This window comes from Cotesia glomerata, linkage group LG4 (genome assembly GCF_020080835.1).
Source record: "Cotesia glomerata isolate CgM1 linkage group LG4, MPM_Cglom_v2.3, whole genome shotgun sequence".
NCBI classification, from domain to species: Eukaryota; Metazoa; Arthropoda; class Insecta; order Hymenoptera; family Braconidae; genus Cotesia; species Cotesia glomerata.
The window spans coordinates 18,799,965-18,815,471 of record NC_058161.1 but is presented as its reverse complement, the minus strand read 5'-3'; the positions used below and the strand labels follow the sequence as shown (position 1 = coordinate 18,815,471).

The 15,507-nt window shown below is 37.8% G+C and overlaps 1 protein-coding gene across 1 annotated transcript in view; it reads left to right on the top strand.

Annotated features, from left to right (window-relative positions):
* LOC123262594 (mycosubtilin synthase subunit C) overlaps nucleotides 1–15,507 on the top strand; it is a 42,559-nt gene extending 27,052 nt beyond the window's left edge. Inside the window, exons 4-10 of the mRNA XM_044724842.1 lie at nucleotides 1,679–2,061; nucleotides 2,139–2,201; nucleotides 3,311–3,689; nucleotides 5,097–5,293; nucleotides 5,376–5,929; nucleotides 14,793–15,246; nucleotides 15,322–15,507. Coding sequence (XP_044580777.1) covers nucleotides 1,679–2,061; nucleotides 2,139–2,201; nucleotides 3,311–3,689; nucleotides 5,097–5,293; nucleotides 5,376–5,929; nucleotides 14,793–15,246; nucleotides 15,322–15,459 — 2,168 coding nt within the window. The 3' untranslated portion in view covers nucleotides 15,460–15,507. The remainder of the gene's footprint in view (nucleotides 1–1,678; nucleotides 2,062–2,138; nucleotides 2,202–3,310; nucleotides 3,690–5,096; nucleotides 5,294–5,375; nucleotides 5,930–14,792; nucleotides 15,247–15,321) is intronic.

Here is a 15,507-nt window from a genome sequence, read left to right as displayed (position 1 = left end):
CTCGACCTTTCTGATGATAACAAATTAAACAATAATAATTCCTTTAAAAATAATAATATGCTTGTCACAAAATTTCTCTTACTCTCTCAATTATTTAAATCATAAATGTCTGTCGCTGAAAAAATATCAAACCCAATTTACGATAAAAATATACCCGTTGAAAAATTTTTCTTAGTCTCTTAATTATATGAATTAATTTTTGACATATAACCACATTGACATGTACAAAACAAAATAAATAAATAAAAAAATTTTGTTTATTGCGAAATTCTAATCTATTTATAACTACTTCGAAAACTTATCATAATAAATTGCACTGTACTTTCTTAAATATTGACGTTTTTAAAGATATAAGCTCATCCCGATGTTACACTCATCAAGAACTTTCATCTGAGTACCCACATGCATTTTGATATATATTTTTCATATATACATATAAATAATATATGTAAATATAGAAAATATATAAAAAATTGATGTGGGTACTCCAATGAAAGGTCTCGATAAGTGTAACATCGGGATGAGCTTATATCTTTAAAAATGGAAATAGTTGACAAGATAGCAATGACAGTTGTTAATTATTGACATTTTTGAAGATATAAGCTCATCCCGATGTTACACTCATCGAGACCTTTCATTTGAGTACCCACATGCATTTTCATATATTTTTCATAAATACATATATATATATATATATAATATATATAAATATATGAAAAATTGATGTGGGTACTCAAATGAAAGGTCTCGATGAGTGTAATGTTGGAATGAGCTTATATCTTTGAAAATGTCAATAGTTGACAAGATAGCAATGTCAGTTGTTAATTATTGACATTTTTAAAGATATAAGCTCATCCCGATGTTACACTCATCAAGATCTTTCATTTAAGTACTCACATGCATTTTTGATATATTTTTCATATGTACATATAAGTAATATATATAAATATATAAAATATATGAAAAATTGATGTGGGTACTCAAATAAAAGGTCTCGATGAGTGTAATATCGGGATGAGCTTATATCTTTAAAAATGTCAATAGTTCACAAGATACAAGGTCAGTTGCTTATTGACATTTTTAAAGATACAAGCTCATCCCGATGTTACACTCATTAAGAGCTTTCATTAGAGTACCCACATGCATTTTCATATATTTTTCATATATTCATATATATATATAATATATATAAATATATGAAATATATGGAAAATTGATGTGGGTACTCAAATGAAAGGTCTCGATGAGTGCAATGTTGGGATGAGCTTATATATTTGAAAATGTCATTAATTAAAAAATGACCTTGTATCTTGAGAACTATTGACATTTTTAATGATATAAGCTCATCTTGATGTTACACTCATCAAGAGCTTTCATTTGAGTACCCACATGGATTTTCATATATTTTTCATATACACATATATATATATATATAATATATATAAATATATAAAATATATGAAAAATTGATGTGGGTACTCAAATGAAAAGTCTCGATGAGTGTAACCGGGATGAGCTTATATCATTAAAAATGTCAATAGTTCACAAGATACAAGGTCATTTCTTAATTATAAAAGATACTAAATTTAATTAAAAAAATTCATTTTATTATATGAATACGCTGAAGATAAATTTTTTCTTATTCTCTTAATTATATAAATAATTTTTTGTTCGCTAGATAACACACTGTCTTACGGCGAAACACCTGTAATTACATACAATGAATTATTCGAAGAGTCGAAAGCCGAATCTGAGCTTCCGCCGGAGTACAATGAAGATTCCGAAGAATTGGCGATTGTTTTGTACACATCTGGAAGTACCGGAGTGCCCAAAGGCGTGAAACTGCCTCATGCAACTTTGATTAACCGGCTGGAGTGGCAATGGCGTGAGCTGCCTTTTTCCGACAAGGAACAGAAGACAATATTCAAAACGGCGCTTACTTTCGTTGACAGCGCACCGGAAATTTGGGGCTCGCTATTACAAGGCCGCACTATTGTTGTTGTCCCTAAGTACGTGACAAAAGATCCGGAAAAATTTATCAACGTACTTGAGAAACACAAAGTAATTTATTATTTTTTAGGTTAAATAATAATAATTGGTGCAATTAATAATAATTGTTGTTATTAAAATTATTCCAGATTCAAAGACTAGTCCTTGTACCGTCATTGCTGCAATCAATGCTGATGTATCTAAGCCTTAAGGTTGATTATTTTATTTAATCATTGAGGAACAATATTAGAGAGTAATTAATGTAATTAGGTTATTCTAATTAAAATTAATCTCTATTTTTTTTTTTTTTTTTATTGGAAACTTTTATATTGTTAACATAATCTAGTCAAAACAAAATAAGGAAAATTTTTTACACTGATAAAAAAAATGAGTTTATTCAAGAATTTCTTTCTCTTGGATTAAGATAGACGGTAACATTGGTTCGAGATATTACCGACTTGTTCCAAGTATGGCGCAACTCGAAAATTAAGATATTATTTTACTTGTTTTAAGCATATAAATTTTTGTATTTTTGCTATTCTCTGTATTAATAAATATTTTTCGGCATATAGAGAAATAGAAATTTTTTTACTTCAAAGTTTTTTTCTGACTTAAATTTATAACATTATAAATAAAAAAATTTTTTCTTGAATCAACAATCAATAATTCTTGAAATGAAATAAAATTATTCTTTATTGAAGAGAATCGTTTTTTAATAAAGAATTCACTTGTATCGATCGACGATAATATAGTCTTGAACCAAGTAAAAATGTTATCGATCGGAGTGATTAGACCTCTCAATTCAAGAAACATGAATTCAAGACAAGAATTTCTTGAAATAAGACAACTATAGTTTTCTTCAAAATAATTTTCTTGGAGCAAGAATATTTTTCTTCAATGAAGATACTTTTTTATTACTGTATAAATATTAAAGAATTTAAATTTAATATTTTCAATAGCGTATTTTTGAACAGCCCGCCTTTACTTAAGAGAAACTCGACAGAAGGATACTACCGCGTCACCTTCTGGTGAATTTTAACAACAAAAGAAAATAAAATAGCCTGAGTAGAATATTAGCTGAAATAAATAGCGGCTGATTAAAAATTACAAAATTTTGTGTAATATATTAATTATTATTAAACATAACACAATTCAGCTTTGATTTTCTAAAAAGTTCTTTAAATTAATCATGGGAAAATATTAAATGAAAAATCAAGTTAAAAAATATAATTTTCCATACGTTATGGTGTTTACAAACCTATACAAGTGCTTTTAATCTGTAGTTGGGATTTTTTTCAAAATTGATAATTTTTGTTTTTAGGATAACCATCGTTCATTAAAATCATTGAGGTTATGGATCTGCTCTGGTGAAATACTACCTCAGACTCTAGCAAAAGAATTCTTCAGTCGATTCGCCGATTTTGGACACACACTGGCAAATTTCTACGGCAGCACTGAAGTAATGGGGGATGTAACTTACTATTTGCTGAATGACATCAATCAATTGGAAGATATGGACAAAGTTCCAATTGGACGGCCGTTGGACAACTGCATTATCTACATAGTTGACAAAAATTTAAACCTGGTTCAACAAGGCGAAATTGGAGAACTAGTTGTAGCAGGAAGAAATTTGGCCGCTGGTTACATTCGCGGAAGGGACTCTCATCGGTTTGTGACCAACCCTCATGCTATTGATCCTGGTAAGTTTTTGATGATTCTAATCCTAATAAAAAAAATCTACCTTAAAAACCTCTTGTCAGCAAACTGACTTCTGCGATAGTAGATTGGCGTCAATCTAACAGTGACAAAATATACCGACTGTTGATAACTGTTCTACCTCTGATAGCCACCTCATTTAAAAACAAGTTATCTACCCTGATAGCCACAGTGTCAGACCAACCAAGTTGGTGTCAGATAGTTGCCACCAATTTAGCGACAACTTGCGGTCAACTTCCGAATTTGTAACTGTTGGTGTCAAGTTGGCTACAAGTTTCTGAGAAAAACAAGACCAATCTACTGCCGCAATATGTCGCCAAATTTCTTGAGAAACTTGTCGTCAACTTGGTGCGAAAGAGTTTCGAAAGCAATTTTTGTCGACAACTTGGTGTCAACTTGGTGAACAACCGAGTTCATTTCCAAGACTTGCCGTCAACTTGGTGACAAATTGCGGCAGTAAATCGACGGAAAGTTGCGACCAACTTGGCTATCAGGGTATAAGCTTATAATAAACTTTAATAGTAAATCTCGAAAACCTAACGGCAATTATTTCAACACAATTCGTTGAAGTAAAGTTAACCATATATAACTTTACGATAAGTTGTAGATTACCACTTTCAATGCCAACCTACTTTTCGTCAAGTTATCTATATTTAGCGGCACTAGGTTATCTCAAAATTATAGGGACCGAGCCTCTAGACTATCACGCCAACTGGTAACTTAATTGTACAAATTACGGGCAAAAATTTTGAATTTTAACACGAGTTTTACGTTTTATTAATTTTTATCTCAATAAATAGATAGATTTTTGGCAGTATTTTTATCAATATAATTTTGTAATATTTTAAAGTATATAATTACACTGGACTGATTGTGTAAAATAAATTAATCATAGAAATTTTGATGTTTTTCTCTGACTGGCTGTGGTTTACCGTTGAAAAATGGTAAACAAATAACCTCGATAGAAGCGCAACTAGAGTGGGACATAACCTAGCGCTTATGTTTTCTGAGGTGTTTAAATGTTTTTCTTCAACTAGATTCCATAAATATCCAGGTTCAAATTTTTTTTTACAATTTCAATCGTTTCTGCTTTGAATACGATCGGTTGTTACCCGTTAAAAACTGTAATTAATTAGTTTTTTCTTATTTTTCATTATTATTTCATTAACAATTGCAATATTTTTGCCCGTTTTTTGTGTAAATTTAACACCAGGGCGCGCCACTTCCAACAGATGTGCTGCCTCTACGGTTAGGTCTTGGTCCCTATAGTACAAGGTAGCTATCAGTGACATGTTGATTGTGGAATAACTTACCATCAGTCGGTCATGTAGTTTCATGATGTCAGAAATTGTCGATGAAGAAGACAATAAAAAATATTCTTTATTTTTCAGAATACTCGACGATTTACCGCACTGGTGACTTTGCCAAAATCGTTAAAGGGATAGTGATCTACGAAGGACGTACTGATTCTCAAATAAAAGTCAGAGGGCACAGAGTCGACTTATCTGAAGTTGAGCGATCGGTAGAGTCATTACCTTCTGTTGATAAAGCAGTTGTGTTGTGTTACAAGCCTGGAGATTTAGCACAGGTACATATCTTATCTTAATTATTAATTACTTGATCTTTGATCACATAATGATCAGATTAAATACAATTGCTCTTTATTCCAGGCATTGATCGCATTTATAACCCTGAAAAAAGGGACGAAAACAACGGGCTTACAGCTAGAAAACTATTTACAAAATCAGTTACCTTCTTACATGATCCCACATGTGATCATAATCGACTCAATCCCCCTTTTGATAAACGGTAAAACAGATCGGCAAACATTGCTAAAACTCTACGAAACCTCGAATTTGAGTAGCAATGGCCGCGACACAATCGATTGTGACTACTCTGAAGTTCCTGACGAGCAGCTGGCTAAAGCGCGGATTCTCTTTCCCACAGTTGCTTCAGTTATCGGCAGAAGCGGTCGTTACACTGTCAATATCAACGCTAACTTCTACGATCTAGGCGGCAATTCACTGAATTCTATCTTCACTGTCACCCAATTGAAGAAGCAAGGATATCATATCGCGATATCCGATTTTCTAACTGCTAAATCTATGAGAGAAATTTTGGACAAAATGGTGCTTGATAGCAATCATCAAGAAAAAGAAGATTTTGCTAGCCCTAAATTCATTGCTGAGCCTATTAAGGATAGCCATCGGTCTGCAGTTACAAGGTGAGTTTTTAGACTAACCATATCTTCGTCTCATAAATAAATTTATTTGTAAGTGTAAAATAATTAATTCGTGGTATTTAAGGAGATCCAAGAACCCTCTCTAGTGTAAAGAATATCGATAAAAAAATAATACGTAGAAATACTTTTGTTATGCATCTTAAAATTAATTTTTAAATCAATTAATAACATTTTTGAGAAATTTACGAAAAATTTACTAGTTAAATAATTATTAACATTTAATTGACTAATAAAAAATCTAACACTCTGAATTACCGGTATACACTTGACAATACCCCAAGAATTCCCTAACCTTAAAATTTATTTATGTTTACTGTCTACACTGAAAAAAAAGTTTAATTCCTATTGGTATACTCTTTTTTAATGAATTGGTATTGCGAATATGATATAAAAAATTAGGAAAACAGTTGATCCTGAAGGCCATCCCTGCAACTTCCCGCTAATTCCATACTTAGGCGCTTAATATTGCACTAATGACGTTTTTGAGCTCTTCGAGCTCAAAAATACAATTGATGGGTTATTTTGAGCTCTCCAAGCTCAAAGAGATTATTTTCCTATGCTTTTGAGCTCTTCGAGCTCAAAAGTCTGATAGGGATTTGATGACACTATTTTTTGAATTTTTAAACCGCAATAACTTTTGAATGAATAAACCGATTTTCACGCGATTGGCAGCATTCGACGCAGTTTTTCAAGCCTCACAAAGAATCTCAAATTTTGAATTGATCGCGCTAGAAATTTCGGAGTTATTCCGAAAAAACACTTTTTTTGGTTTTCTTTCGTTCACGATATCTCTCGAACGAATCAACCGATTTTGACCGGACTGGTGGCGATCGACGTGGTTTTTTGAGGTTAAGAGCTGATTGGTTTTTGGAATTGAACCATCAAGCTGTTTAAAAGTTATTCCAAAAAAACCACATTTGAAAAAAATTTTTTTTTAAGTTTTTTGAAGATTTCTCAAAATCTATTGATCTGAATTGGTCCAAATAAAAAAAAAATCGGGAAGTTAAAAAGTTTAAGTATTATCGCAATACTTTGCTTAAGTGAGTGACTTATATTTTGCGTACGATACTATTACAAGTTCAGAGAGTATAGTAAAATAAATTCCCGCGTAAGACTCAGCGCGTACTTCGCTTCTTTTTTCCATGTTTATATTGTTTATATACCGTGTTTGTACATTTAACCTAAACATCGTTTTTAAGAGCATAAAAAAAAAATATTTATAAAATTGACTTTAAAAATAATTATTTATGGATCTGTGCGTGAAAAATCAATTAACTGAGTGGAATTAATCCTCCTATCATCAAGTGTTTGAAGGTATTATCTTACATATATGTAAGGTATAATATAAAATTGTCAACCGAGGTTAACCTTTATTACAATAATTGTAACATCCTAACATTAGTGTTTTAATCATTATTTTTTAATAAACAAAATTTAAAAAATTAAATATATAAATTAATAAAACATTTAAAAAAATTAACATATTTGAGTGTATTTTGGTTATGAGTTTTGCATCGGCGCTCAAAGTCGGTTTAAGTGTATGACTTAAACGAGTTTCAGTGTAGCGCTTAAAAATATTGCGTTGAGACTCAAATATTGTTTAAGTATATTTGCAATACCAAGTATTGTAATATCACTGAAATTTATAAGTGTGAGACTCATACTTTTTTTTCAGTGTAACTAAAATGACTAAGATCTTCTAGTATTTAAAAAATCACGGTCACTTATGCTTTGGGTAACTGCGCAAGCGGTGTTGCCAAGTCAAATACAAGACCTTAAAGAACGCAAGTTCCGAGTGAGTTTTCATAAAAAATATAAAATATCTCCGTAATACGTTCGGAAAGCTACTTTTCTATTATTTTTATCGAAAGCTTATTATTTTTCAATAAAATTCAATGAAAATAAAATTTTTTTAAAATCGTTAATTGCATTACAAATACTCCATACAAATAATGCTATGAAGCAGGAAAGAATAGGAGTTACGGTAATTATTACGTGAAGCGTTCCACATTCACGTAACAGGATATTGGTAGGGATGGATTGATAAAGGAATGTGGAGAGGATCATCTTAATGTGAGTTTATAGAATATGCGAGAAAAAATTATTAGATAGCTCGGACTGGGATTCGAACCCAGAACCTTCCGAAGACATGTCAGCTACTCTACCATTTGAGCTATCCGGTCTATACTAAATTTCCTTTCGCTTATTCTATATAAGATAAAAGCCCCAATATATGATCATGTACCAGTATATGATCACTCCATGTATTTGTATACCTATATTTGTGAATATAGATATACAAATACATGGAGTGATCATATACTGGTACGTGATCATCTATTGGGGCTTTTACCTTACATTAAGCCACACCGTCCATCTTACGGCAAGCATTTTTACAAATATAAATAATGCTGTGAAGCGGGAAAGAATAGGAGTTACGTTATGCTTACGGGAAAGAATAGGAGTTAAATTCTTAACCAAATACACGGCTGGTGGAATCTCCATTTACCTACATGTAAAAATTACAATTTTCAAACCTAATTATTTGATGAAATATCCTGGAAACTTATTGTTTTTCAATTTTTAACTTCCCGCTACGAAAATCGAAGATTTTCAAAAATCGGGAAGTTATTGTTTTCACCCCGTTTTGCAAAAATCGAGTTTTCATCAGATCTCGACGTTTGAAGGTCACAGGAAGCTTTCCTGACTATCCCCGCGAGGTTGTCACGGTGTGTGTGTGTGTGTGTGTGTTTTTTTTTTTTTTCCCTTTTAGGGGGGGGAATCCTTTTTACGGATTCTAGGCATAGTTGTTTGGCCTGGATATGTGGCGACTCGACGCAGCGTCATACTAAAAACTCGACGCTAACGCCCCTACCCACTAAACCCTAAACCCCTTTCTCTTCTATCCTCTGATCCCCCATGGTACCGCCGTAAGGCATTTCTTCGCGGGGGGAGGAATTAGCTGCCGCTCTTCCTTCTGGTGGCTAAGATGTTATTTCTTCCTTCTAGATTCTGTCTTTTGCTCTTTTTCTCTCGATGGAACGCAGCTCTGTAAGCACTTCTGTGGCAAAAGTGTTCGTTGCATTCCAGGCAGCTTCTGAAGACAGCATTGCTTCTACGACTGACTCTGGTTGACTTCTCCTCTTCAAGATCCTCTCCAGCTCCTCACGTTGTGGATTAAAACGCGAGCACTCAAAAAAAACGTGCTCCGCATCTTCAGTGACTCCAGGGCAGGACGGGCACTCCGGAGAATCGTCATGCCTAAAGCGGTGAAGATAAGCCCGAAAACAGCCATGTCCTGACAACATCTGCGTTAGGTAGTAGTTGACCTCTCCGTGTTTCCGGTTCAGCCAAATGTCGATCTTTGGTATGAGACGATGCGTCCATCTACCCTTCTCTGCGGCATCCCACTGAGATTGCCATCGTGCGATGCTGTGCTGTCTTTGTTCCGTTCTGAGTTCTTCTGCGCTCAGTGTTGTTGACCTCTTTCGTTGGTAAAGGTTCCTTCTTTCTTCAGCTAGGACTCTGAGAGGTAGAGTTCCAGAAATTACGCACACTGCTTCCTCAGATATTGTGCGGAAGGCGCAAGCTACTCTTAGGGCACTCAGGCGATATACTGGTCCAGCCTTTCTCCATGCTTCTTGTAATTCTAGCGCATCGGCCCAAATGGATATTCCGTACGTAAGCACTGATGTGACTACAGTTGCCAACAATAGTCTCCTGCTCTGCTTTGGGCCTCCGACGTTAGGCATCAATCGTGCGAGGCTTGCCCTTACTACTGACGCTTTGGCACTGACGTGTTCCACTTGCTGTTTAAAGTTGAGACGGGCATCAAGCATCACTCCCAAATATCGGATATAAGGTTGTGATGTGATTTCTTGTTCGCCGACTCTAAGATTGATGGTCTCTAACACTTTCCTGCTGGTAATAAGCACTGCCTCAGTCTTATGTTTCGCCAGTTGAAGATTCATTGTGTCCATCCACTGGTTTACTTGCTGGAATGCTAGATCAAACATGTGGTGAATCTCGTCCAGGTGTTTAGCGACAATCACTACGGCCACGTCGTCCGCATACGCTACAAGTTTAATATTTCTTGGGATCTTTAGCCTTAGAAGCCCGTCATACATGATATTCCACAGCAGTGGGCCAAGAACAGAGCCCTGCGGAACACCTCCGGTGATTTTCGTACTCTTTCGGACCGTCCTTTGTGTCATATCTGAGGACTCTATCCGTGAAGTAGCTAGCTACTATTTTACTTAGGTATCCTGGCACGTTCTTCTCTTGAAGAGCTTGCATAATGCAGTCCCAGTTAGCAGAGTTGAAGGCGTTTTTGATGTCTAACGTCGCCACCAGGCAGTACTTCTTCGTACCACCCTTCCATCTGGTTCCTGCAATTGCCTCCTGGGCCGTAGTAACAACCAGATTGATCGCGTCCAGGGTTGATCGTCCTTTTCGGAATCCATACTGGTTGTTTGCCAGGAGTGGATCTGCAACTGCTTCTATTCTTTGATGAATTATGCGTTCGAATATCTTACCGGCTGTATCCAGCATACAAAGTGGACGGTAAGATGACGGCTCTTCTGGTGGCTTGTTTCCTTTAGGGAGTAGAACCAGTCGTTGTTGTTTCCATTTCCGAGGAAATGTCCCTTCCTTGAGGCACGTATTGTAAACTTTCAAGAATAACGTTGGTGCTGCCTTTATGGCTGTTTTCAAGGCAATATTAGGGATTCCGTCTAGTCCCGGCGCTTTGTTATTCCCTACGCGGTTACAAGCCTCCATTAGTTCTTCTTCCGTGACAGATGGAATGTCTTCAGGGTTTAGCTGCCTTAACTGGCCGGTGAATACCGGTTGTTGAGGAAACAGCACAGTAACAATCCTCTCTAGGAGCCGCGGACACGTAGGCGACGGCATTGGCTGGTATTTCAGGTGGGCCGTGACCACCTTGTACGGTTTGCCCCATGGGTCCTTCTCCACTTCTTCGACGAGTTCTTTCCAACAGCGTCTTTTATTATCCTTGATGGCTTTGTTTAGTTCCCGACGGGCCTTTTATACTCTGCCACCAGTTCTGCAAGGTTAGGTCGACGGAAGCCACGCTGTGATATTCTTCTTTTCCTGAGGCATTCTTTACGAAGAGCGCTGATGTGATCGTTCCACCAGTGCACCGCGGGTCTTCTATTTATGCCTCGTTTTCGTGGCATACTGGCGTCACAAGCTTCGGTCACTCTTTTCATAAGTTCTTTAGTCTGATCTTCTGCGCATCCAGCGGTGATCGGGCCATTATCCAAAGCAGTCGTCAGCGTACCCACGTCGAAAGATTGTACTCTCCACCGAATGTGGTTAGGTAACCTACTAGTTCCTCTAGTATCCTGGTCATTTGATATCTCCCAGAGAATCGCGTTGTGGTCACTGGCAGTGTAGATATCCAGCACCTTCCAGTTGAGGTTACCTCTCGCGAGGCTGCTACTGACGAACGTGAGGTCTACGATGGAACTTGCGTCTCCTTTGGTGTAGGTTGGTGTGTCACCACTGTTGAGTAAGACTACGTCTAATGCAGTAAAGCCTCAAGTAACGCTTTACCTCGTGCGTTAGTTAGCTTGCTACCCCAGTCTACTGCCCAGGAGTTAAAGTCGCCGGCTATCGCGACTGGATGATGCTGCTTCGCGTCCTCTGTCAGTCGATCCAGAAAGTTAGTGAAGTCAACAATAGAGAGGCTAGGTGGTGCGTAGCAGCTATAGAAGCGAACGCCATCTACTGATACTGCTACAAAGCCGGCATTGCAATTATTAACTACGCTCTGGAATGGGAGCTTGCCACAGGACCAAATGACGGCCCTAGTGGTCGTGTCCGTTTCCCATAATTTGCCTTTAAGGCATTTATATGGCTCAGCTATTAGTACAAGGTCAGGCCCTAGTTCACGCACTGTCTGCAGAAGCAAGTCATGTGCAGCCTCACAATGATTAATGTTTAGCTGTAATATTTTCATGCTCGTTTATTTGTTGTCTTCTGGAGAGCTTCTTGGAAAACTGGGCATTTACTAGAACCAGCCCGGTGGGCAGTATCTGTTGAGCCGGGTTTTTCATCACATAACATACACTTTGCTTCATTAGGGCATTTAGCTACTAGATGGTCAGTTTGTCCGCACTTAAGACAGAGCTTTGATCGATCTATTCCGCTTCTACACTGGGCAGCAACGTGTCCATAGTGCCAGCATTTGAAGCATGCTTGTGGTCTTTTCACAACTCTAACCCGGCAGTTCGACCAGCCGATCTTGATCTTGCCCCTTTCTCCCAGTACTGTCTGCGTTGTTGTTATTGGTAGTGTTACTAGCGCAGTTTGGGTACCTCTGTAGGCTGGTCTGATTTTGATAGCTCCTTCCGGTATCTCAAAGCTATCTCCAGCTACTTCCTGTAACGCCGCCCGGATGTCATCTTTAGTTGTTGTGTCATCGATGTCCCGGATTTCTAATTGCTCCTGTGGGCCCTTACTGATGACTTTGGCCTCCTCTTTCAGGATACTCTGGATCGTCTTTTGCAGAGCTTGTCCTTTGTCAGTGCTCTTTCTAGAGAGCTCGATGAGCATGTCTCCGTCTCTGGTCTTGCGGATCTTATCAACCGTATCGCAGACTTGCTCATTAGGGACTTCCTTCTTTATTCGGCGCAGTATCTCAGCATAGTTCGCCTTTTCAACAGGCCGAATTATTAATGCGTCCGCTCTGGTGAATTTTAGCGGTTTTTTCCGCTTAGGCTCAGGTGGTGACTTCTCAGACAACTGCTTCAGGAGTTGCTCTTTCTTCCTTTCTTTCTTCTTTTCGCTCCTAGACTGTACTTTTTTCCAATCAAGCGCCTTCAGTTGTTCTCTGGTCTGCACTGCCTCTCCTTGTGGAGGGCTTTTCTTCATATCCTTTTTCTTCACGACTCGATTGATTGTTGGGTCAGGAGAAGGTCGGTCTTTTCTCTTACCTGACTTGCTGCTGGCTTCACTTTTGTCTTCCGCGACTGATTCACCGTCACCTTCAGCTCCGGTGTCCATTGCTTCGTCAGTCACGGCGACAGCCTGACAGGCCTTCTCCGGTGTAGCATGGGATATGCGCTGCAATGATGAGCGCCACTCCTCGTCTAGCTTCTCAAACCTTTGAAGGGCGTTAGTTACACCGGTCATCTTGGATTTTATCTCTTTGTGAATGTTGACCTTTGGTTGGACGAAATCATTCAGCTCACTAATCAGCTTTTCAAGGCGTTTGAGCGCTTGCGAGCGCTTCATTTCAGCGCTTGCGTCAATCGCTGCTTGTTGGGCATGTAGCCCGTTTCCACTCTTGTTTGTTTCCTGTAACGTACTCATACTTTTTTTATTTACCAGCGCATCGTACGGAGTGGAGCGGGTTGCCATAACTAGGAACGGGTGTACCCTCGGAGATAGTACTCCTACCCCAGTTCCCTGAGGCCTAGCCGACACTTAGCCAGTCCCGGAATACACGGACGGACTAGACTCGCTCGGAGCGGTGAAGATTCCGATCTCTAACACTCACTGCGTACTTCCTGATCAAGGCCCGAAGTGGCTGGCTCCTGATCCACTGCTGCAACTTTCACCTCGGCAGAGCAAGCTCACATCAGCCGTGGCCTGCATCGTCGGAAACTACGATACAGGTTCCGGACACTCCCAGTGAGTTACAGCAGGAACCAATCGTCTTGCTAGGTCAGTTAGTGTGACCAACCCATTAAAGGGGAGTTTTGTCCACGGGAGCTTATTTTGTTTGGTTATTTTGCTTGGCTCCTACCCGCTGTACCTCATCAACTAAGAGATTAAGTGTCATCCAAGGACAGCGAGCGTTCTCCCATCCGCTCGGGGAGACGCGCCCGGTAGCAGTATCTCTTCTGCCCCGAGTGTGTGTGTGTGTGTGTGTGTGTGTGTGTGTGTGTGTGTGTGTGTGTGTGTGTGTGTGTGTGTGTGTGTGTGTGTGTGTGTGTGTGTGTGTGTGTGTGAAAGTATGTGAACCGCTTATAACTTTTGAACGGCTTGACCGATTTCATCGTGGTTGGTGCCATTCAAAAAGACTTGACCAAACTTAGATTTTGAAAACTATTTGGACCGATTCAGATCAATAGATTTTGAGAAATCTTCAAAAAACTGAAAAAAAAAATTTTTTTCAAATGTGGTTTTTTTGGAATAACTTTTAAACGGCTTGATGGTTCAATTCCAAAAACTAATCAGCTCTTAACCATAAAAAACTACGTCGATCGCCACCAGTCCGGTTAAAATCGGTTGATTCGTTCGAGAGATATCGTGAACGAAAGAAAACCGAAAAAAGTGTTTTTTCGGAATAACTCCGAAATTTCTAGCGCGATCAATTCAAAATTTAAAATTCTTTGTGAAGCTTGAAAAACTGTGTCGAATGCTGCCAACCGCGTGAAAATAGGTTTATTCATTCAAAAGTTATTGCAGTTTAAAAATTCAAAAAATAGTGTCTTATCAAATCTCTATCAGACTTTTGAGCTCGAAGAGCTCAAAAGCATAGGAAAGCAATCTCTTTGAGCTCGGAGAGCTCAAAATAACCCATAAATTGTATTTTTAAGCTCGAAGAGCTCAAAAATGTCATTATTGCAATTTTAAGCGCCTAAGTATGGAATTAGCGGGAAGTTGCAGGGATGGCCTTCAGGGTCAACCGTTTTCCTAATTTTTTTATTAATTATTAGGCTACGTAGATTGAATTTAAAAATTTTACTACTTTGCGTGGATCTCCTTAAATAACATATTTATTTATAGTAATCAAATCTCATCTGATTCAAATCAACTGTTTTCTCAGTGTAGTAAAGTGTCAATAAAAATTTATTCAATTTTTCGCTTATAGGATGGTAACTGAAAGTTTCTACTTGAAAGCCGATTTAGAGCGATGGTTGTCACCCGACATAAAGCGTAGTGATTACTACGATCTAATGGACACATTATGGCGCCCAATTGTCGATAAAGGATTGAGCTTTATCATCAAATCCGTCGATGAAGAAACGACCATTTTGGGAGTTGCATTGAATTTCGACGCTCATGACGAACCTGACTGTGTCGTAACCTCAAAGTTATCCATTGTGTTTGAATTTCTGGAGTTTCTTGAAGGACCAATCAGGGAGAACAAGCTGCCACGCGGAAAAGGTAAAATACTCCATTGCTACATGATGGCGACGAATGAAAATTTGACTCCGGCGGAGAATGTCATCATCATGAACAAAATGGAGGACGAGTGCCTGAATTTAGCAAGAAGAAAAGGTTTCATGGGGATTTTCACTACAAACACCAGCCCGTTGACTCAAGTAAGCCTTTTGTTTTATTATATTAATTACTCATGATTTATGTTTATTGTTTATTATATTATTGATTGATTTTAGCAATTGGGAAACGATGTTTACAACTACGAAGTATTATTAGACTATCAAGTGAATCAGTATGTCGCTCCTGATGGCAGCAAACCTTTCGGAGAAGCTCCTGATGATCAACGAGCTCTATGCTCTTGGAAAACTATTTAATGTATATAATTTATGTAAATATAATAAACTATATAGTATGTAAATATA